Here is a 22,708-nt window from a genome sequence, read left to right as displayed (position 1 = left end):
AAATCTCCACTGAGATTTGGGTGAATATGAGAGAGAAGTTGGTTTAGGGAGAATATTTGGTATTGTCCTCTAAAGAGAAGGAGGAGAGGGAGATGCAAAAGCAGCACACATTAGAACCAAGGCCGAGTCTACAGGAGCGCCAGAAAGTGCTATCTATTTCTACAAATGACAGAGCTGAGGACAACTTAGAACAAAGTACCCAGAGGACACAGAACTGACACTGAATACTTATTAATCATAAATATTTCTTAATATTCACACATATCCTCCAATTCATGGATTGTACAATAATATTTATAATTCACCCACAGTAGACAGCCCTCGCTTAAGGAATTCAGAGGCAGCTTTAGTTCCAGTGTTTGTGCAGAGGGATGCCCACTCAAAATGTTCTCCTTGAGCCAGGAATGGCTTGAGGAATCTTTCTATGTCCAAGACTCTTAATTATATCGCTCTGCTCACTCCATATCTTCTTCTTGGTTAATGTCTAAGGAGGCTGATATATGGCGAGGTCAGAACACATTCGATCACTGTATAAATAAGTATCTTTACTAATAAGTATCTCACAGAGTCAGTTTATATTTAAAAAGGTGAAAAACAGGTTTCTGGTATCAAAAACCCAGAAAGGATAGCCTCATCAAATCTGGGAAGTCTCCTTTGGTTTGTTTGGGGGGAATTAGAGTCACTTGCAATCCATTTGGTCTTCTGTCAGCTGTCTTTTGGAACTGTTCTCATGTGTAAATCAAACCCACCAGACTTTATGCCAGAATGGCAAGGGATCTGTCTCATTTATCACGAAATACACAGTCTAGCAGAATATCTGGCAATGGCAAACAAATAATCGACACTGATTAAATGAAAGCATTAACTGAATGGATGAATGCACTCATCAGACACTTTTCACTTTCCTTTCCTTCCTAATTGGTCAACCAGTGGTTAACTAATAGTTGACCACCATTCTTATTCTGCACTTATAAAAGTACTGTCCTGTTCTGAAATTATCACTAAAATTGCTCATAGATCATTAATAATCACTATTATAAAGTTTGCTCATTATAAACTATTCTATTCATACAACAAGCATTTGTTATTTACTAGTAGAACATGGCTTTAGGCTTCTTCTTACTAGTTTAATTATAGGTAATATTATATTTTGACTCATGACAGGTCTCAGCAATTGACATCAAAATAAGAAAAAATACTGGACATAAGTTGATTCCACCAAAACACCTAATATGTACAAGGCTCCATGGTATGAGCTTTGTACATAAAAGCTCAGCCTATAATTTCCCAGAAATCCCTCTAGTAATGTAAATTAAAGTGTTTAAACTATGATTACGCTAGAAAAAGCCACACAAGCTTTGTGTGACGTTTTCTGAAAATCTGTAAATTGTTCTTTTAAATTTACCCACTTTAGTTTGAGTTTTCTGAGAAACAGATGCTAAAATGGGATTAAATGTGAAAGAGATTTATTGGGGAGGCTTTTGTGAATTATAAAAGGGAGGAATAGGCAGAGTCTATCTGTGAAGGAGAGAGGGAAGGACAGGATTGGGTAGGAAGAGTGTCAGACAGCAGCATAGCCCTGAGAAAATTCTGGAAAGGCTACTGGTGAGTCCTTTGAACTCACATCACCCATCAGGGGAGCTGGCCATCATATTCATTCACTGTAGCCCCGCCACACTCATTCATGGCTAGAAACAGCGTGAAGGGAGCATGGCCTCAGCAGAAACACAACAGTGGATCCAATGGGCAGCAGCTGGGGATCTCAGTCAGCGCTCCTTCCCACAGGTGGAGAGCTGAGTGATGCATCCATTGCCACCACACCACCTTTGGTAAGTCCTCAGGTTTTTCTGTTAATGTTTGATGGACATGAAATAAGTGTTTTCATGCCATGAACTTCTACCTATATATTTGTTGCTATCAGGAATCATGTTACTAGTAACAGAGATTAAAGATTCTATTATGTTAATGCAACACTTTGGTTGTTCCACATTTTATATTATTTTTGAGGTATGTAACTTGTCTTTTCTCCGTCACATAGCATGATGATTAGTGTGGAATCCAAGCAAAACAAGACAATACAAAATAATTTAACACAGTAGTTCTGAAATGTTAATTTAGTAAAAACCTTCGCTAATTTGGGCTAATTGGAGGTTGACTAAATTATAGCACAGTTTTATAGGAATGTCATTACTACTTAGCAGCATACGCAGTAGCTGCAATTAGAGAACAAATCTTGACTGAGAGAATGGTATAAAGACTGAATGACTAGTCCCAATTACCACACTAGTTAGTTTGTTTCTGGGGAGAATATACTTTTAAAAAAGTTCATTCTCTTCAACAAGTATCCCTACAATCTTCTCATTGCACTCCTGATTTATATCACACAATAATCGGCCGTGTATTCTGTCCTCTATAAGCTTTGCAAACCCTTACTTCCCAATTTAAGTGTAGCCTGAAGGCAGAAGGGCCAATCTCTGTGACTGAGTGAGGCCACAGGACAGCAAAGGAGGCCTTAAGGGAGGCCCAGCAGTTCTCATCCCTCCTTCATCCCAGATCTGTAAACTGGACTTGACTTCTCCTGACCCAGTTAGTTAGCCAAAGGCCACAGGGGCAGGACCTACTGAGTCATCAGAACTAAGCTGGTCCATTCTATGCCCCACATTTCTCATAGTTGCCCTCTGTAGTTGAATTTTGTTTCACAAGTGAATGTATATTTCAGCTCAGTTCACCTATGCAAATAATCACCAATTTTCCAATCAATGACTTTTTATTGTTATAGTCATATAAAACAATTTCAACTCAAGTATTTCAAATTTTGGTTTCTTAATCTTTTTCCCCAGGAAGCCTAAAGACTTGGAAAAATGCATTCATGATTTAAGGACCGCTATCATTACTGAGAGCTATGTGCTATGGTTCTAAGTGGTTTACAGGTATTTATTCATAAAATCTTCTCAACTGCCCTGTGAGGTAGAACTAGTTCTATCTCCAACTTACACATAAGGAAACTGAAGCACAGAGAAGTTAAATAACTTACCCAAGGTCACATAGCTAGTAAGTAGTAGAGCCAGGATTTGTACCCAAGTAATCTAGCTCCAAGTTAAAGACTTTCTGCTGTTACTATAGACTTCTCAAAGAGAATGCACTACTTACCTCACATTTAATATACGTGCTGCCGAAGCGAGCACCTTAATTCACATTTTAAAAAGCCAATATTATCTAGCACAAGGCAATACACTCATTAAAAAAAAGTTGCTTTATTTACATTTGCATTTTATAAACAACTAAATGAATTTAAACTAAAACATGAAGAAGCTTACAGTTCTAATAATCACTTATATATCCCAATACATTTAAATTAAAATTAATGTGCTCATGCAGAAATATTTTCCCTTTCCTCATTTATAGGAGCATATTTCTTTCAAAGCCATCATATACACTTTTAAACACATTACAGAAATTAGATGATTAAAGAATATACAGAAAGTAAATAATTAGAAATAAGTTAATTCAGATGTATGTATTCAGAAAAAAATATTGAAGTTAAAGAATATGTGGCTTAAAAATCAATACAGCGTCCTTTTCGTTCCCAATCTCCATATCGGGTAGGTTCTGGGCCCCTGGGTCCACCTCTTTCTTTGGTAACAGGATTAACATCATTTGGAAATTCTGAAGAAAGATGTGAACAACGCAGTCAAAGAGACAGGAAAAGCATTATGGGCAATTCTGAAGACAAGGTTGCAGAGTTACGCAGTTAGGAGGCTGGATACCATGACTAGGCTACCATGCAGTCTTGAAATGTGAGCAGCTTTACTGTACTTACTTGTCAGTGGTTCTTTCTCTAAATGGGTGTCTTCTGGTGCATCAAAACGACCTTGAGGTAACTTTGGCTTCTTGAGGGGTTGTTGGATAGGCTCAGACTTTCCTCCTTGAGAACTTGTTTTCCTCAAAGAATGACACAGAAGGGGGGATCCTAGCAGAGCGGGGATAGCGGAAAAATAGGAGCTGTTCATTTATTCTATTTTTAAAATTTAATAATTTTACTTTATTTTTAGTTTATACATTCACATTTGTCAAAGTTCAAAAAGTACAAAAGGACACACAGTGAAAATTCTTCCCTCTGTCCATATCTTCCAGACAGCCATTTCCTTTCCTTGGCAGCAACCAATATCAGTTTGAAAAGAAGAGCTTTGAAAGAGGCTAGTTAACCACTGTCAAAATTGTAGGAACTTATATATGAAATACTGATGCCTATCTGAAGCAATGCCAAAAATGCCGGGAATCATATTGTTAAGAATAACTAATTAGTATGAATTTTTCAATGACAATATTTAGTATATATCTAGAAGTCACAAGAGACTATATTTAGTATTCTTACAGGTAAATCCTAATCATGGGCCTCTATTCCTGCCAACCAAAATTTAAAAAATGTATCAGGCAGATGCATTTAAGAATTGAAAAATAGTCAAACTGGATTATAGAAAATAAGAATTTATTTATTAATGTTTTTTTTTGTTGTTGTTAATTCTCACCTGAGGATATTTCTTCCATTGCTTTTTAGAGAGAGTAGAAGGGAGGGAGGCAGGAGAAGAGAAAGAAACATCGATGTGAGAGAAGCACACAGATTGGTTGCCTCCCATACACACCCCAACCAGGGCTGGAGATCGAACCTGCAACTCAGGTACATGCCCTTGCCTGGGAACTGAACCCAAGACCCTTTGGTGTGCAGGCCGATGTTCTAACCACCGAGCCAGGCTATTCATCAATATTTTAATAAAGCGATGACAATGATCTATGGAATTAATATAGTTTCTTTTCATCTACATGCTCACTAATATAAAATACTTCATATTTATGATACTAACTGGCTAAGAAAAATTCTGTGGACCAAAAAAATTTCTGTATTAAAATAAATACACTGGCTTATCATGTGCTGGGCCCTGTTTTAAGTGTGTTGCATGTATAAAAAATAAAAATAAAATAAAATAAATACACTTATCTATTAAAGGTTTTCATTTATTTTATTTATGGTACCGACTATTCTGTCTTCAAACTCCACTTCAATAACTGAAGCATATTTTATTTTTCTTATCTCCTCATAAGTATACTTAAACATATACTAAAAGGCTAAACAGAAAAACATGCAATAATATAAGGCAGCATTTGTTTTTATTTAGGAATTAAGTGGAAAACATACAAATCTGAGTTTCTGATTATATTAATATATTAAATATAATAACCTCATCTTGGTTTATTATGGTTGACTATTTAGAAAATACATTGAAAATGTTGGTGATAATAAACTATGCACAACTGAAGGACTTTCTCAGTCCAAATAACAGGATTTTTAAATCACTTAGTCATGTTATCTGAAATATAGGATTCTTTATAACTTGACCTTGTATCTCAATTTAGCAAGTTCATGCACCCTCCACAGTAAAAATTCTGTCCATCATCCAATGTCTAAATATCCATTTGTCAACAAATCTATTACCAATTAGTAAAGCAAAAAAGACTGTATGCTAAGTCATGATAGTTCAGTAATAATATAGATACACAGAAAGGAGAATTCTAACAATTACATATTAGATTCCAAATGTGGACAGATTTTACATCTACTTTGGCTAATGAGTAGTGTTTGCATTTGGTTACTAATTAAGTATACTTTATTATACATTAAATAACTCACTTTGAAGCCTAAAAATCAGTAAGTATCTAATACATAAGAGTAGCTACCTGATACTGTGTGCTCAGGTTCAACTCAACACAATAAAATCACTCTTGTTTTAGGTTTGGTGGTTGTTGCAAATTTTTTTTTAAATCTCTTAATTGAAAGCTTGAAATAATAATCAGTATAAAAAGTAATTTTGGTATATTCCAAATCTGTAGAAATTCCTAAGCATTTATGCAAAATCATAAAAATGGCACAGAATACATCCCTGGTTACCAATGGTAATGTAGACAAATTCTGAGGCTAAAAATTTTACCTCTTAAATGATGCAAATATAGCTATTAACCTGAGCCCCAGGCCGCTCCCTGAGAGAGCCCGTTTCCCAGCCTCCCCTGCGGGCAAGCAGCCCAGTGTCCAAGGGTCACCCCCGGCCGAGACTGAAAGTGATGTGTGCCAGTTTTAGGTTGCTTCAGTTCTGCAACAAGCAGTGGCCGGAAGGAAGCAGGTGTCCGGGGCGGAAAGCTTTTGGGGATCTTCTAGCTCTAGTCCCACCCCTGAGATCCCGGCGGTACGAGACCTGCCGCAGGGCCAAGACGCGGGTGGCCGAGCTGAGTGAGAGAGGAGCTCGGCGACCCCTCACCCTCAAACGCCTGGGACACACGCGGCTTGCCCCGCCAGAGGCCTGTCTCGCGGCACCGGGGACCCGCCCGCGACCTTGGCTCCTGGCCAGGCGCCTTACTTGCCGCTCTCCACGCTGTGGCCGGAGCGCGACCGAGAAGCCCGGCGGCAGTCATGGCGCCGAGTCCCGCAGAATCCGCACAGGCCCGGGGAGGGAGGGAGCCGGCGGAGTCCTCTCCCGTCGCCCCCTCAGGAGGGGCGGGGCTATCGGGCTGCGTGGGGCGGCGTGGGGCGGGGTGGGCGGGGCCTCCGCGGGAGGGGCGGGGCCTCCGTACCCCCGCCCTAGGAATCCGCGCCCTTGGCCAAGGCCGTTTGCAGCGAGCGACCGCGGGAAGCAGCCCAGGACCGTCGCGAACGACCCAAACCACCCCGAGGCCTGTGTTAGTTAAACCCCCAAGTCATGGCTGAAGTTGGATGAGGGAGTAATTTCGCTGACTCCTCTAAACCTGAGGAAAAACCTTGGCAGGTCTCCTTTATAGTATACAAAGGTTGAGCATCGTTTATTTTCCTCTCGGTTCTCTTTTTAAATCTCTGCTCGTTCGGTGAACTAATTCGTCGGTCATTGACCGGATGACTTGAAAGATGAGTCCTGAGTGAGGTGCAGAGCAAGAGGAGATTTTCCATCTTGCCCAGGCTGCTGTGAAAGGAGACCTGCCAATTGGCCCCTTAAATTCCAACAGCTCCAGTTTGTTGGGAGCGTGTGTGGCAGATCGGGGGCTTTATGAAACCCGCGGAAGACTTCACAGCACCACAGGGGAGGTCTCCAGAATTTTGTCTTTTTTTTTTTTTTAAAGAAAATTTCTTGGCTAGTTATTGGGCCCATGCAGTGTCTGACCGCGTGACATCAGGTGGCTACGCGGGTTATCCGCTTATTCTAGATAGGGGTTCTTTTACTAAGAGGAAGTGGTATATACAGAGCCAAAAAGCTCACCAATTTCCATTAGCAGGTAGCTCACAGTCATACTTCTGACACTTAGCTCACATCTATAGTTTATTTTTATTTTTTAAATATATCTTTATTGATTTCAGAGAGAAGAAAGGAGAGGGAGAGAGAGAGAGAAACATCAATGATGAGAGAGTCATTGATGGAGCCCGCAACCCCGGCATGTGCCCTGACCAGGGATCGAACCCTGATCGCCTGGATCCTAGGTCGATGCTCAACTGCTGAGCCATGCCCGGGCGGGCTCACATCTACACTTTAATGATGAGTTCCTTGTGACCAGTTAGCTGAGGAAAAAATTCAAAGCTGAATTACAGATGGTTTTGCTCAATGTACCGACCCAGCTGGCAGGAGACTGGCTTTGGCACTTAGAGCCCCATCTAACAGAGGCCCTCAAGGAATAGCAGTGTGGAAAAACATCCTCCCGGAGGGCGGGACTTTATCTTGTGCATTTTGCCTGGTAGGAGATATGACTTGAAATAAAGATCTACATCCTTCCAGTAGTCAAGTGGTCAGGGACTGGGAATAGAAGGCTCTGGAATACTGTGCAATAGGACCTCTCAAAACGGCCCCAAAGCATAAGAACATTTGGGTTCCAATGAATGCTCAAAAAAAGGCTGTCGATGCTAAAGGGCTCTTAATCAGAACAAGTTGACTCTACTGCTGTCTAACATACCAAAATTTTGTGGCCTAAAAAACATTTATTCTCCCAGTTTTTGTGCACCAGGAATCCAGGAGCCAGTGTGCCTCTGGCCCTACCTCTTAAATGAGGTTACAGTCAAGCTGTTCACTGGGGTTCCAGTTTCATATGGAGAAACTACTAGGGGAGGGATCTGCCTTCAAACACACATTACTGGCAGGATGTTTTAGCTGGACTATAGGCCTCCCTCAGTTCCTTGCTACGTTGGTTTCTCCAAAGGTCATCTCACAACATAGCAGCTATTTTTCCACAGAATGAATAAATGGGAGAAAAGGGGGGATTGATCAAGATGGAAAACAAGTCTTTTTGAAGTCTAATCTCAAAAGGGACATGCATCACTTTTGCTGTATTTTAGCATTAGATTAGGTCCAGCCCACTCTCAGAGGGAGGGGGTTACACAGGGGATGAATACAGGCAGGTGGGGATCATTGAAGGCTCTTTTAGAGGCTGCCTACCACAATGACCCACTCTGTAGGCACCAGTCTCCTTCCCCCACTACAGTTGTTTGCTCAGTTGCTCACTAACAAGATCACCACGGTGGCATGGAGACATGCACATATTTTTAACATTACTTTCCTCTGCCAAGACTGACTGGTTAGCACTATTATTTGTACTATCAAACCTGGGTGGCAGGTTTGATAACAGTGGGATCCTACTATAATGAAGCAGCAGCTTGTTCTATAGGAATAGACTGTCCTGGGTTTCGGTTGCTTTCCCTGATTTATGCTTCTTTAATATACTCCATCTGTGGAGTATCCACCATACACCTCATGTAGGATCCCATACAACACTGCCTCTTACCCTAGAACTCACTTTCCTGTGGAAGATGTAAAGCAGGGTATGGGATTAACCAGTCTTATCACATATCCCATCAGACCAGAAGCAAATGGTCTTATAAAATAATGGACAGTCCTACTGGTTTACTTTTGGAACTAGGTGAGAAAACACACTTTGGGATGTTGTCCTAGAAGGTTTGGCATATGCTCCAACTGACTTAACAGTATTCAATGATCTCTTCAGTTGATAGAATACCAGTGTCCAAAGAGTAGCAGAGGGATTGACACCTTGTTACATCTGACACACGACCTATGTATTTTGCTTTCCATTGTGGGGAGAAACAATCTGCATGCATGAGTCCTGAGGGACCCTGCATATTACTGCTGAGTATACCAACTGCAAGGCTCATCCACCTCCTGATACTGAGCATTTCTGTAGCTAGTCATACAGGCATCTAAGTAGGTCAAAGCAACCACAGCATCACTACCATTTAGCTGCTGCTCCCTTGGGGGAATGATACAGGCTTCTTTACTGCTTGCTCAAAAACTGCTTGGCCCTCAGCCTTGGATTCTTCTGTAATGCAACATACCACGTGTACAGGTGTCATCTGGCCCTCTGCATCACTGTGGGGGCTGGGGCTCCAGGAACTAGTGCAAATATGCTGACACTTGGCTACTGTTTTGCTCTAATAAAGTCTTTTGTCTCTTGCCCAGCATCCCTGAAACTGTGGCAAACAAGCCAGTGAGTAGGATAAAATCTCAGACCCTTCACTGATCTTGTCATCCATCTCCATGATTCCAGGTTCTGTTGGTATACCAATTTTTACACTCCAAGTGAGGTACAAGGGGATATGTTTTCCCTGAATTGGAAGTTGGGATTTCCACTTGATCATTTTTAGCTCATTCCTCTAGGTAGGGAGTTAGAAAAAGTGGTTATGGTGCCAGCTGGAATGATTGGCCCCAATGACCATGGGGGGAAAGGGAGTAGGGAGAGGTGTTTGACTAGAACTTGGGAATCTTATCAATATCATGTTGAATTGTGAAAACTAAGCAAAGAGCTGTTATAACCATATATAGGCAAAACCACCCAAGCTGCAGATCCTTGTGTGACCCATTAGGTAAACAGATCTGATCAGCTGAGGAGCTGGTTGAAAACAAAGGAAACAGAGGAAGTGGCAGTGGTGACAAGTAATAATCAGTCTTCATGATCACTGGCAAACTGAAGACTATGATCATAAGAGCAATTTAGCCTTAAATACAATGATATGACTATGAGTAAGAAGAATCCTTTGATAAACCTGGAAGAGATTATTCAAACTTAGAAATAAGCATGATATTTCAAATTCAGGGTCAAGGTATGTGAAGATGAAAAATGTGTGGCAAAAATATATGGTGGATAATGCATATATTTACATTTTCCAGTTATAATGCACTTGGTATATTATTGCTTAGTCATTTCATTAAGTTTTCAAGTACTTTTTTAAAAAGTAAAGATTTATGGAGAGCTACCAATGAAGTAACTTTTAACTACTTAATACATGCAAAAGATGTAAATTATACTTTACAAAGGCTGTAAGTTATACAGTCATGCTGACCTATAAATAATAGTCTATCCAATTAAAAATAAAAACATACCTCTAGTATTCTGAAAATAAGCAAGTGTTTTAGCTGTTCCTCTAGTCATTTGTTCATTTATTAACACCAGAGGCAATAACACAATGCTAAAAGTAAACATGCATCAATCATACAATACATACTTACAAAAACTTTGTGTCCAGTCACAACTGGTGAATGCAAACAGACTTCTATCCACCCTTAGTGCATTATGATTTTTGCAAGTGAAACAGTAAAGGAAAATAGAGAATTTAATGCTATTCAGCACCTTTAGTAAAGTCAAAAGACTTAACATCATCTCCATATATCAAAAACATTTGCATCTGTATCACCAAACATGTAAAGTTAATTATTTTGTTCCATTTTTAACATGAATTATTTTATTTACATTACTCTTTAGTTCAACAAATTTTAACAATATTTAAAAATTATCTAAATTCATAAAAGTATTTCATAAATTTCAACATTTAATTATTATGTACATACAAGAAGTCCATGAAAAAAAGTTAAAGAAATGTAGTCAGAAAGTTCAAGCAACATTACCAAATTTAACAAAATTCCAACTAAATCAAGGCAAAGGGCATTCATTCAAAAATCTCTAGATGCTGCTAACATGAACATGAAAAGTTCCAGTAATAAAAGTCAATGTGAGAAACAATGTTGAAATTACCAGTAGAAAATATATTTTAATAGGCATGACATATGTTTAATAGCAACAGTAGTGACTTTTTATAGAAAACTTTTATAACATTGTCATATACGAACTACCTCATTTGGCAGGGCTGAAGAGTTGATTTCAAAAAATATATTTTAGCAGCCATAATTTTATTTCCAGTTAAAACATAGTAAAATGGTAAAAGTAAAATTTATAATTAACTAAAAATACCCCCATACTAGAAAATTTAAAATCCCATGCTATTCTAGCAATAATGTCCTCTAGTATGATGTGTCTGATATATGGATTGTGGAAAGCCAATAATAAACAATCAGACATATGTATGGGCTTAAAGTTTCACTGAAATACTTATGTAGCAAAATATATGAAAATAGAAAAGTAAAAAGATAAAATTAAAAAAATATTGCACAGCCACATTACCTAGAAAGTAAAGTTGATGTTTAAAAAGCTCTAAACATGGATGATATAAATTATCTTCCATATAAAAAGGTATAAATATTTCTTAGAACTTATCATCTATAGTTTAAATATAATACATTATTTGAATCATTGTTGAATGAGGTAATTGTCAAGTCTCTTAACAATGTTTTTATCCTACTGGAAATATTTGAGGGCAGCAACCAGAAAGAATTTCTCTAAAAATATTTCTGAATCAAGAACAGCTATATGCGCAGCTCTCCCAATGAGTGAATCAGCTGTATTGGGCAATGCATTGATGACATTATATCGAACCAAATTACAGTCCTTGCTTTGCAGAACTGGGCGAAGCAAATTGTGAATCATTTCTGAATAGATCTGTCCTATGGAAAAAGAGGAAAAGTAAAATTAGGTGACATGATTAAAAAAATATTTTATACCAACTTTTATATAATTTGCTTTATTTCAATTTATAGTAGACAATTTATAGTAGAAAAAGTTGTCCGTTTCTATGTGTCATATATATATAAGGCTTAATCCCTTCACCTTTTTCACCCAGCCACCACCCCCAGCTGTCAATCTGTTCCATGTATCTATGCTTCTGTTTCTATTGTTTAATTATTATTATTATTTTAATCCTCACCCCAAGGGTATTTTTTTCCATTGCTTTTCAGGGAGAAGGGAGAGGAAGAGAGCGAGAGTGAGTGAGTGAGAGAAACATCAATGTGAGAGAGACACATCCATTGGTTGCCTCCTGCACATACCCTGACTGGGGCGGGGGATTGAGCCTGCAACCAAGGTACATGCCCTTGGCCGGAATCGAACCCTGGACCCTGGACCCTTCAGTCCGTGGGCCGACACTAACCACTGAGCCAAACTGGCTAGGGCAAATTATGTTGTTGATTAGATTGTACACTTGAAACCTGTATGGTTTTATTAAACATTGTCACCCCAATAAATTCAATAAAAAAGTAGAAAAAGTTATTTTAAAAGGTTTTATTTTCCTTTGACTATCATTTTTGAGACTGTTTTAAAGAAAACATGTTTCCATTATTTATCTAGTCAAGTACAAGTAGCAAATTTATTATACATTATCCTTGTTAATTTGATATTTTTAATTCAAAGCAATGAATATAATAGAGCAAAGTTTTCTTCAAGATTAAGTCATCTATTATTTGTTAAATCATTATGAAAAAGTAGCCATGTTGAGACATTTGATAAGGCAAAATTTAAAACTTCAGTCTACAGCAAATTTCCATGGCAGTCAACATTTTCCACAGTACAGGCGTGGGCAAAAGTAGATTAATAATAATAATAAATAATACAATTAATAAATAAATAATAATATAAGAATAAACTCTATGTTTTGTGCACTCACAACTGTAAACCTACTTTTGTCCACCCCCGTATTTTGAGAAGAACAGCAGCTTCCTATAGTCAGAAGAACAATGTGAGTCTGGCTCAAAGATCAAAGAAGATCCTTTTTTTTGCTCTGAAGGTTTATTTAATGCTTGGTTCTGCTTTTAATTCCAAAGTTGTGTTTCTCTCTCCCTCATTTTGGTTAATTCTTTTAATGGATTTATTGAGGTCATGCTAAGCATAAAAGATCAAAGTTAGATATATATACATATAAAAGCACAAACTACCTCTAAGGAGGCAAAACAGTTTTTACTGCTTATGCATTACTACATTACTAATAGATGAGTGCTGACACATAACATGGAACTTGTAAATTTTAGGGAGGCAGGTACTACGTTTTGGAGGAGAGGCAGATGTGGTCCTGAGGAATGAAGAGAAGGTAATAGTATACAGAAGTACAATTAGAGAAAGAAGAGAAAAGTATTTAAAAGGAAGATTAATATCACACAGATTCATAGACAACCTCTCCTCTTAGTTTTCATTGTATCAAGGTGGATTTCTGATTCCATGCCATTTAAAAAATATTCTTACTTAGGAAGAAATCCAAACCTCTATTAGATTTTCCCTGTCCCCCAGTGGCACAGAATCCCACTGTTAAAACAACGGACATTTCTGTAGTTTTAGTGACCCGTCTGAAGGTAAAAACCTCTTCTGAATTTTTCCCTAAGTGGACTCTAGTCTTTTCCCATAAGTGGACCTTGCTGGGATGGATGTATGTACACACACACACCCAAGTTATTCTGATGTCACAAAATGCTCAAAAAATATCTGTTCAATGATACTGACTTACTATGTGCCAGCACCATGCTAGGCAATTCTAATACAAATGTATCTAAGAGAGTCCCTGCCTAAAGGAGCTGTTCACAGTCACAATGTGGGAAAAGTGAAGGGTTAAGAATTCATTTGAAATCAGCCTTATTCAAAAAAGGAACTGAGGCAATAGTGGGAGGTAGGACACCCAAGCTCTTATCCTAAGCCTGTAATTAACCACCAGTTACTTTGGATACATCGCTTTGCATCTCTGGGGCTCAGTTACAAAATGGGCAGACTAAAAGTGAGGCACAGACAAACATGTAACATGACCATCACCACAATCACCAATCCCAATAATCGAGGAAATCAAAGTTCAAATTACTTTTGAGGCAGCAAAACGGAGAAGCATTTGCAATCAGATGAAAGAATTATTTCATAAAAACTACTACTGTTTTATTGGTAAAAACATCTGATGCGATAGGAGTAAAGAAAAGAGAAATGGAGGAAGGATAGCTGTTCATGTCAGTGGGTGAAAAAGGAGTGAAAGGAAGAGACGGACGAGAGAAAGAAGAAAGTGACTCTGGGAAAAACTTGGGGAAAGCTCCCATAGAGATATCACTCTTGGAAATACTAATTTCCTTTGATACCTGACTGTTTGTCCTTTAAAGCCGTTTTACACATTTCAATGCGGGCAGAGTGGTAAGGAACATAGCGATCCTGCAGAGATCCCACTAGCACAACATTTTTGAAATAATGAAGCCCTGTGGAAAGAAAATACTGAATTATAATGCAGTAATTAACCAGATTTAGAACTTATTAGTATCATATGAAGTGATCAAAACAATTTCCTCGGTAGCACTGTTTATGGCTTTTTAAATACCTACTGAATTCTTTCTCCAAATTTCTATATATTATCTATAACCGCCCCTTCCCAAGCTTCATTGTATATAGTTTATGTACTGAAATAAGAAATGTGTTTGCACTGACTGAAAGCAAGGATTGTGGTGTGGTGGTGTGAGGGTTGGGAAAAATTAGATACAGTGGACTAAAATCCCATAGGAAATATTTCAGGACATTCTTACTTTCCAAAGGACATTCCTCAATATTTAGGAATATTTCCCAAATAAACAAAACTACATTCTACCTTTAAAAATAAATGAAACACCATATGTGAATTCATTTAAAGCTGGCTTTTTTACTTTAATTTTTCATTTGACTCTTGCCTAATAATATTCATATTTTCTCCTTATTTAAGTATATCAGGAAGATAGATGCTTTGATTTCTTCCAGTAATAACAACAGGTTTCATGATCCATCCACAGACTTTTGTCCTGTCCCTCTTTTTAAAAAAAATTATTTCAAATGTTTTTATTGATTTTTAGAGAGAGAGGAAGGAAGAGGGAGAGATAGAAACAATGCGAGAGACATCGATCAGCTGCCTCCTGCACGCCCCCTACTGGGGATCAATTCTACAACCCATGCATGTGCCCTGACCAGGAATCAAACTGGGGACCTCTTGGTTCATGGGCCAACACTCAACCACTAAGAAACACTGGCTGGGCAGGTCCCTTTATTTTTATGTTTTATTAAACTAGGTGAATTTAAGGCTTGTGATTTGGGATACGCTGTTAATTAACTTAAGTCTGAAACCATGTTCTTGACCACTTTAATATGGTAATGTTATAGTTTTACTATCTGTCTCAGACTAGTAAATAAAAACCAAAAATTTTATGTGATTATTAAATAAGATACATATCAATAATAACAATACATTACAATTGGGGTGTGCAGTGCATACAATTTTGTTTCTGGAACATTCCAAAGCAAAATTCAGATACTTTTTGTCCACTGAAATTCAGATTCTTTTTTTTTTTAAATATATATTCTTTATTGACTTCAGAGAGAGGAAGGGAGATGGGGAGAGAGAGAGAAACACCAATGATGAGAAAGTCACTGATCGGCTGCCTCCTGCACGCCCCTCACTGGGGATCGAGCCCGCAACCGGAGCATGTGCCCTGGAATTAAACGACGATGTCCTGGAGCACAGGCAGCTGCTCAATCACTGAGCCACGACGGCTGGCGAAACTCAGATTCTTAAACAGACCAACTGTGGGAATACTGCGGATACAGAACACAGAAAGCCTTTGTAGAAGATCCCTTCTCCCTTGGAACTTAAGGGTCCAAATACTGAGAGACTGCAGGCGCACACAGGTGAGACGGTTCACACCCTCTGTGCCAAACACGGGGTCATCTTCCCTTTTCTCACAGTGAGGAGATACCGCTTTAAGGCAATTTGAATATATAAAATTCTAGGGGTATAAGTAAAATAAACATCTACAATAACAATTCAATTACACAATCATATTTAATATCATTTTAGAAAGATATTAAGAAAAATTGATTTTCCTCCTTTCTCACATTTCATGAGGCAAATTCATTCTACTTTGGCTTCATTTGACAGCACTGTCGTCATTAACATTAGTGCTACTTTGGGAATCATCTATGTACCCTACAGCAGAGGTTTCAAACTGGTATACATTTACCCCAGGAGTAATTTAAGACCCTCTACAGTGCAGATGGGCATGTACAGCTTTAAGAAAACTGATTTCCGGAGTCCAACTGCCATACGAGCACTTTTCTATAAATGACTTGTCCTTTTCCCACTTTACAAGAAAGATATTTTTCCAATCTATTTTGGGTCTTATTATGATGTATAGCCCTGGGGCACACATCTTCCATAAATTGAATTAAATGAGCTAAATCTGTAACTCTAATTGAATGAGTTAAGTCTTTATATTTTTATAATGATATAATTACAGTAAATATATACAACCTTATATTCCATAAAATATATCCTTTGCAGCTATTTAAAATTATAGAAAATGTTTTTAGGTGTCACCCTAAAATTATATAAGGGGATACATACCTTTTCGAAATATTTTAAGGGGTAAATAAGCCAAATATGTGCAAACAACTGTCCTACTGTACATCATCTTCACTTCCAAGTTGTTTTCCATACTGCACATTTTGAATCTAAGTATGATGCTGTTATTGAAATTTTATCCCAAGCTGCATGAAACCAGTCATATAACAGCACAATTAGCTTCTTCATTTATCTAAAAGTTATCTATTTGTGTACTCCATAAAGGGATACCATATTGCACAACTCCAGGGGGACAATTCATACCACAGTCTGCATAAATAACACCACTTGGACCTGTGCATTGCACAGCCTGTGCCAGCCTTAACAACATTCATTTTTGTACTTTCCTAAATGACTATTTTCCCTCAAACTGCCAGCATCTTCTTATCCCCTCTTTACTCTTACCTTATGACCTTGCTTTCTATTTCATTGAGAATATAGAAGAATCAGAAGAGAACTTCCACATACTCTCACCTTAACACAAGTCCACTTCCACACCTGTACTTTCATGTTCTGCCTTCACTCTTGCTCCTTCTGATAAACTGTTCATGCTCTCACCTCAGGCCAGCCCTTATAACTTGTATGCTAGGTCCCTATCCCTCCTCCTTATTTAAGGCCTTTGCTCTAGTAATTGTCCCATCCCTCTCTTGCATCATCAATTTTTTCTTTTGTACAGATGATTCTTATCAGTAGCAAAACACTATAATATTTCCCATTTAAAGAATCAATCAATCAATGAACCTGTCTTTGGACTTTATACTTCTTTACCATTACCCCTCCCCCCAATTTCTTGGCACTGCTTTATTTATATAGTTATACTATAAAAATAATAGGCATTACATAAAAAATTACATTAAATATGTTTTTTAAAAATAATAGCTTTTTACAGAGAATCTGATATATTTCTATAGAGAAATGACACTCAGGTTGAGAATCACTGCTTTAGACTGAGATCCTTGAGGGAAGTGTATGTCTACTCAGGTTCAGGCAGCTCAGTGCAATGAAAGTAAATAAAATCAATAATGATTAGATGAGATTTCTTTTTGAAATTATTTTTAGGGAAGAGAGGAAGAGGGGCAGAGAAATATCAGATCAGCTGCCTCCTGCACACCCCCTACTGGGGATCGAGTTCACAACCTGTGCATGTGCCCTGACTGGGAATTGAATCTTTGATCAAGATAACTTTTAACTCTCAGATTGCATGATGATAAAATCAAATCAAAGATCCTAATACTGATATAAATATACTGTCATTTTGAAATGTGATTCCTAAGACAGTACTGTACTTTAAAAAAGTATTTTAAAATAAGTAATCTGTTTTAATAATAGTTTTTCAACAATAAATTAATACTAATAATGTACTTCTGCATAGAATGTTTGATTTTTGTGTTATCCAAGAACCAAGTTAGTTAAGTAGACTGTGACTCTTTTTGAATCTTTTGGTTTCAATTCCTTGTCTAGCAGTGCTGGCTAGAGAAGGCAGAAACTCAAAGTGAAACATGGTAGGTCCAGAGTCCTAAAGGGAATTATGGAAACATTTCATCTGAGTTGAAGTCCAGCTAATAAAAATGTCTGAAGTCTTTATTCTGGGAGCCTTCTATTTTAGGTTAATCGTCTCTGCACCTATACTGATTCTACCTGCTCAAAGATGACCTAGTTAACGGGCCTTCCGGTTAGCACTTCACTCAGTCCCTGAAGTGGCTAACTCTCCGTTGAAAAGTTACCTCTAACTTGGGAAGGTAACAAGGTTTTCCTATCTACAGAATGAAATAGTGGAATTAGAAAAGTTTCTAAATATTTTACTTTTCAGGATTTCCAAGAAAAAGATTAAAGTAAATCTTCAATATTTTCCTGTATTTATATATAACAACATGATTTACATATGAACATTATAAAAGGTAACTTTCATCTTCCTTATCATAGTCTTCCTGATATTTTTGACATCTCATTTTTTCTGAAATTTTAATGTTTTAAAGCAATTCATATTGACTCATTTTCTTTTTACTTTTTGAAATTGGCTAAAGCACTGGTTGTTTTGCACACTAAGGGATATTTAGCAGAGTCTGGAGACATTTTTTGTTGTAACAACCGGGGGTTGGGGGTTGTAACGGTGTGTGCTACTGGTATTTTGTGGGTAGAGGCCAGGGTGCTGCTAAATATCCAACAATGCACAGGACAACTCCTGACAACAAAGAATTATCCAGCCCAGAATGTCAATAGTGCTGAAGTTGAGAAGACCCTGTACTTTTAAAATGGACATATTCTAAGCAACATTAAACTATTCTTATTTTTACTTATTTATTTGAAACACTGTTAGAAAGAATTTGCTTCCTAAAAATGTTAGTGGATGCTGATTCTTACCCAAATTTTCAGAAACAAAATACATATGTTCTTTACAAATCAAGTGATACATATTATTAAACACCACTGTAATCTACTGGAAGAAAAGATTATCTTGTGCCACAGTAGCACAGCAGGAAACTTCTCTATTTGTCAGAATTCAACCGCCAGTAAAGAGAATCTAAGCAGATGTTTTGGGGAAGAACTTAAAATAGGATATTACGTTTTGGAAGTTCCAACATGAATAGATTTTTATTTGGCTATATTTGAGCCCTCATTACGGAATGTAAAAGCGCCCATGATCCTTATCTCTATGTAATCTTGACTACTTCACCACTGGTGTCACTGAATCTATATATAATATACATTTTACCTTCCACATTGCTCTAGTTCCTTCATCTTCTTTCTTTCCCTTGATATTCAATGCTGAGATGCTAGTATGCCATAACTATACTGTGTGAACTATATAGTCTATCAGCCATTTGTAGAATGCTGTAGGTTTTTTGGTCAAAAGTTGCTGTAACAATTTAATGAGCATTTGTAATTGTAATGTTTTAATAAAAAAAATAATTTCCCCTTAAAAATCGTATTTCTTTAGTTCTTTACCAGATAGATCTACTGTGTCCACAAAACAGAAAAGGCAATTGACACTTAATAAAATGATTCTTTAAAAAACTATGTTTCTCAAAAAAACCCACTTTTTTTAAAAAAAGAAAAAAACCCTAGCCAGTTTGGCTCAGTGGCTGGATCATGGCCCTGTGGACTGAAGAGCCCTGGGTTCAATTCCAATCAAGGGCACATACCTCGGTTGCAGGCTCAACCCCCGGCCCCGGTTGGGGCACGTAGGGGAGACAACCAATCGATGTGTCTCTCTCAAATTGATATTTCTCTCTCTCTCTCCACTTCCTTCCCTTCCAATCACACAAATTATTTTAGGCTTTTAAATGTTTCCATAATTTTAAAATAATGAATAGTTTTCAATTAAGAAAAGCTACTAACTAATGGTAAGTTGCAGAGAAAAAGACTTTCAAAAGGAAGACCCTAGGGGAGGCTTTGCTTAAATAAAAAAAGAAAACAAGGTAGAAGGCTGGATTTTGCTTCACAGAGGTTATCTTAGTCTTCCTCAAAAGAAGAGGAAATTAGCCATTCAGAAGATATAGAAGCAATAATTGGACTAGGGCATCCAAGACTTTGTACCTTTCACAGAGTGAAAACATAAAAGAGAAATCACCACTAGGACTTTTGATTGTTTAAAAACACCTAATAATAGCACACTGGTTATATAAAATGGTTACGTAAACATTGCTCTATGCTTTCCTGTATTACTTATGTTTCTTATGTGAACCCATATATTTCTACATTGTGAATAAAGTAATTATATGTATATATACAGGTGTAATAATTGCCTAGGAACTGACCACTTATTCTCATAATTCTCTAGATGACAAAACTGTGGTGGAGGGAGACATAGCTCAAGACAGACTGTGGTAATATTATAATTTTAAAATCAATTAATGAATATTTGTTCTAAAGACATAGGGTAGCTGAATGGATAAGAAAACAAGACCCAAATATATGCTGTCTACAAGAGATTCACCTCAGAACAAAAGACTCACAGAGGCTGGAAAACAAAACAAAACAAAACAAACTTCTGGAGGACTTTAAAGGAGAGATCGACAGCAATACAGTCATAGTAGGGGACTTTAACACCCCACTGATCAGATGGATTTAATTGTCATTTACAGAACATTCCACTCCAAAGCTGCAGAATAGGCATTCTCCTCAAGTGCACATGGGACATTCTCAAAGACAGACCACATGCTAGGACACAAAACAAGTCTCTACAAGTTCAAGAAGATTGAAATCATATCAAGGATCTTCTCAGACATTTACACCATGGGATACTATGCAGCTGTAAAAATGAAGGATCCCTTCATTTTTGTCCCTTTGAGACAACATGGTGGGACCTGGAGAGTATTATGCTAAGTGAAATAAGCCAGTAAGAGAAAGACAAGTGTCACATTATCTTAGTCATATATGGAATCTAATGAACAAAATAAATTGATGAACAAAACAGATCCAGAGACATAGACACGTGGAACAGACTGAAGAATCTCAGAGAGAAGGCAGGGGTGGGGGTGGGGGAGATTAACATAAGAATTTATATGCATATATGCATAACCCATGGACACACACAATACTGTGGTGAAGGCCTGTGGGGAGGGGTAAAGGGGGTAGGGGCCCAATGGGGGGAAAATGTACATTTGTAGTACTTTCAGCAATAAAGATAAATTAAAAAAAAAAAAAACACAAAAAAACTCTAATTTAGCAAAAATAAGATCAGTTAATATATATTTTTTGATATTTAAAACTGAAATTATATATAGCTTCTAAAGTTCTTGAAAATATACATTATTGGCTTAACATAACATGGCTTGAACCATGCATGTCTGCTTACTAGCTCTGTGACCTTCAGCAAGTCCCTCAACCTCTCTATGCTCCGGTGTCCTCATCTGCAAAATGGGGGCAATAATAGTCCTGCTTCATAAGGCTAAATCAGCTAATATGTATAACATGCTTAGTAGTACCTGGAATATAGGAAGTGCCATTTGTGTCAGCTACACAGTCCTATATTTTAGTATTATTTAATGTATTAGTCATCATTATTAGAAAACAGTATTCTTGCATGTTATTATCCAATAATAATATTAATTTAATTCAAGTATATACTAATAAACTTATATCTGGGTATAAGTAGAAATCTTAAAACATAACAATTTTCATAAGTCATTTGAATAATTTTTATGGCTAGTAATACTGACATTTAGATAAGCTGTTTTTTAACAGTTCTGTTAAAATATCTCCTAAAATGGATTCATGATGTTAATGTGAAGCAAATTTCTATTATCTAAAACACTAATATTATTTTAGTTCAGGCACTTCTTTGTTTAGAGCTATTTTTACTATCTAACATTTATTGAATTTCATGCTATTCAGAATGGTAATTGTTTGCATGCATTATCTCAAATAATCTTGAATAGTCTTATGAGGAAGATACTATCATTTCCATTCTACCAATGAAGAAACTAAAGTTTATTTTGATTAAGTAACACCTACTCAGTGTTTCAACTAGAACTAACATCTATGTGTGCCTTCAAAGTTTGGCTATTAAGTAGTGTTAGGCTGGTACAACTAGAGGGGAGGTGAGAATCTTGCCACACGGGATAAGGCAAATAATAAATAACTTGTAAACAAAAGTTTAAACTGTTCCTTAAGAAACAACTCAAGTGCAAAAGACCTACTCACATCTATTAATAACTATAAACTTAATAATACACAAAATCTGTTTGGATGAGGAATGCCATGGAGTATAGAATTTGTGCAGTAAAATTTTACAGTTATGCTTTATGTTTTTATTTTCTTATGTTGCTATTTATTACTATTGCTAATTAAATTTTGCTTTGTAAAATGCACACACCCTGGAGAACATTTACATTGTTTTGCCTTTCACCTATTTGCCAGCCCATCAGGAGCAGTGGTACAAAATCCACAGCTACACACAATGGTTCTAGTTAGTGTCATTAAGTTTTTCTCACACGAGAACTTATAGACTATTTTATTTTATAGGAATATTTTGTAGTTTTATTAATCAAATATATATTTCTGTGCACTACAAGTAACTTGTTGCTCTGTATCCTTAGAAACAAGATCATAAAACTTGACTTATAAAAAAACTTTTTTTTTACTGATTCTATTATCAGACAATACATGAAGTAACCATTCCCAGATTCCTTTATCATATTA

At 37.1% G+C, this 22,708-nt stretch overlaps 2 protein-coding genes across 7 annotated transcripts in view; both read right to left on the bottom strand.

Annotated features, from left to right (window-relative positions):
• Positions 1–3,238: 3,238 nt before the first annotated feature.
• On the bottom strand, positions 3,239–6,493 carry SDHAF4 (succinate dehydrogenase complex assembly factor 4). Its single transcript, XM_016195567.2, has 3 exons — positions 6,408–6,493; positions 3,821–3,970; positions 3,239–3,666 (listed from the first exon to the last, which is right to left on the bottom strand). The coding sequence occupies exons 1-3, from the start codon at positions 6,460–6,462 to the stop codon at positions 3,557–3,559; spliced, it is 315 nt and encodes a 104-aa protein (XP_016051053.1). The 5' UTR covers positions 6,463–6,493; the 3' UTR covers positions 3,239–3,556.
• A 3,931-nt stretch (positions 6,494–10,424) lies between these two features.
• FAM135A (family with sequence similarity 135 member A) overlaps positions 10,425–22,708 on the bottom strand; it is an 82,725-nt gene continuing 70,441 nt past the window's right edge. For 5 of the 6 annotated variants that reach the window (XM_087817468.1, XM_016195556.2, XM_016195560.2 and 2 more), the window contains 2 exons: positions 14,289–14,402; positions 10,425–11,852 (listed from right to left, as the gene is read on the bottom strand). In XM_087817468.1, the coding sequence (XP_087673594.1) occupies positions 11,647–11,852; positions 14,289–14,402 (320 nt within the window). In that variant the 3' untranslated portion in view covers positions 10,425–11,646. The remainder of the gene's footprint in view (positions 11,853–14,288; positions 14,403–22,708) is intronic. The other variant, XM_016195559.2, reaches the window with a different exon arrangement.

This window comes from Miniopterus natalensis, chromosome 5, assembly GCF_054644295.1.
Source record: "Miniopterus natalensis isolate mMinNat1 chromosome 5, mMinNat1.hap1, whole genome shotgun sequence".
Taxonomy (NCBI): domain Eukaryota; kingdom Metazoa; phylum Chordata; class Mammalia; order Chiroptera; family Miniopteridae; genus Miniopterus; species Miniopterus natalensis.
Note: the sequence above shows the minus strand (reverse complement) of the source record. Positions and strands in the feature narration are given on the sequence as shown.

Coding starts and splice junctions, on each gene's coding strand:
- SDHAF4 (XM_016195567.2), bottom strand. CDS start 6,462: ATGACTGCCGCCGGGCTTCTCGGTCGCGCTCCGGCCACAGCGTGGAGA. Junction 3,971..6,407: donor CACAGCGTGGAGAGCGGCAA/GTAAGGCGCCTG, acceptor CCGCTCTGCTAG/GATCCCCCCTTCTGTGTCAT. Junction 3,667..3,820: donor AGAGAAAGAACCACTGACAA/GTAAGTACAGTA, acceptor ATCTTTCTTCAG/AATTTCCAAATGATGTTAAT.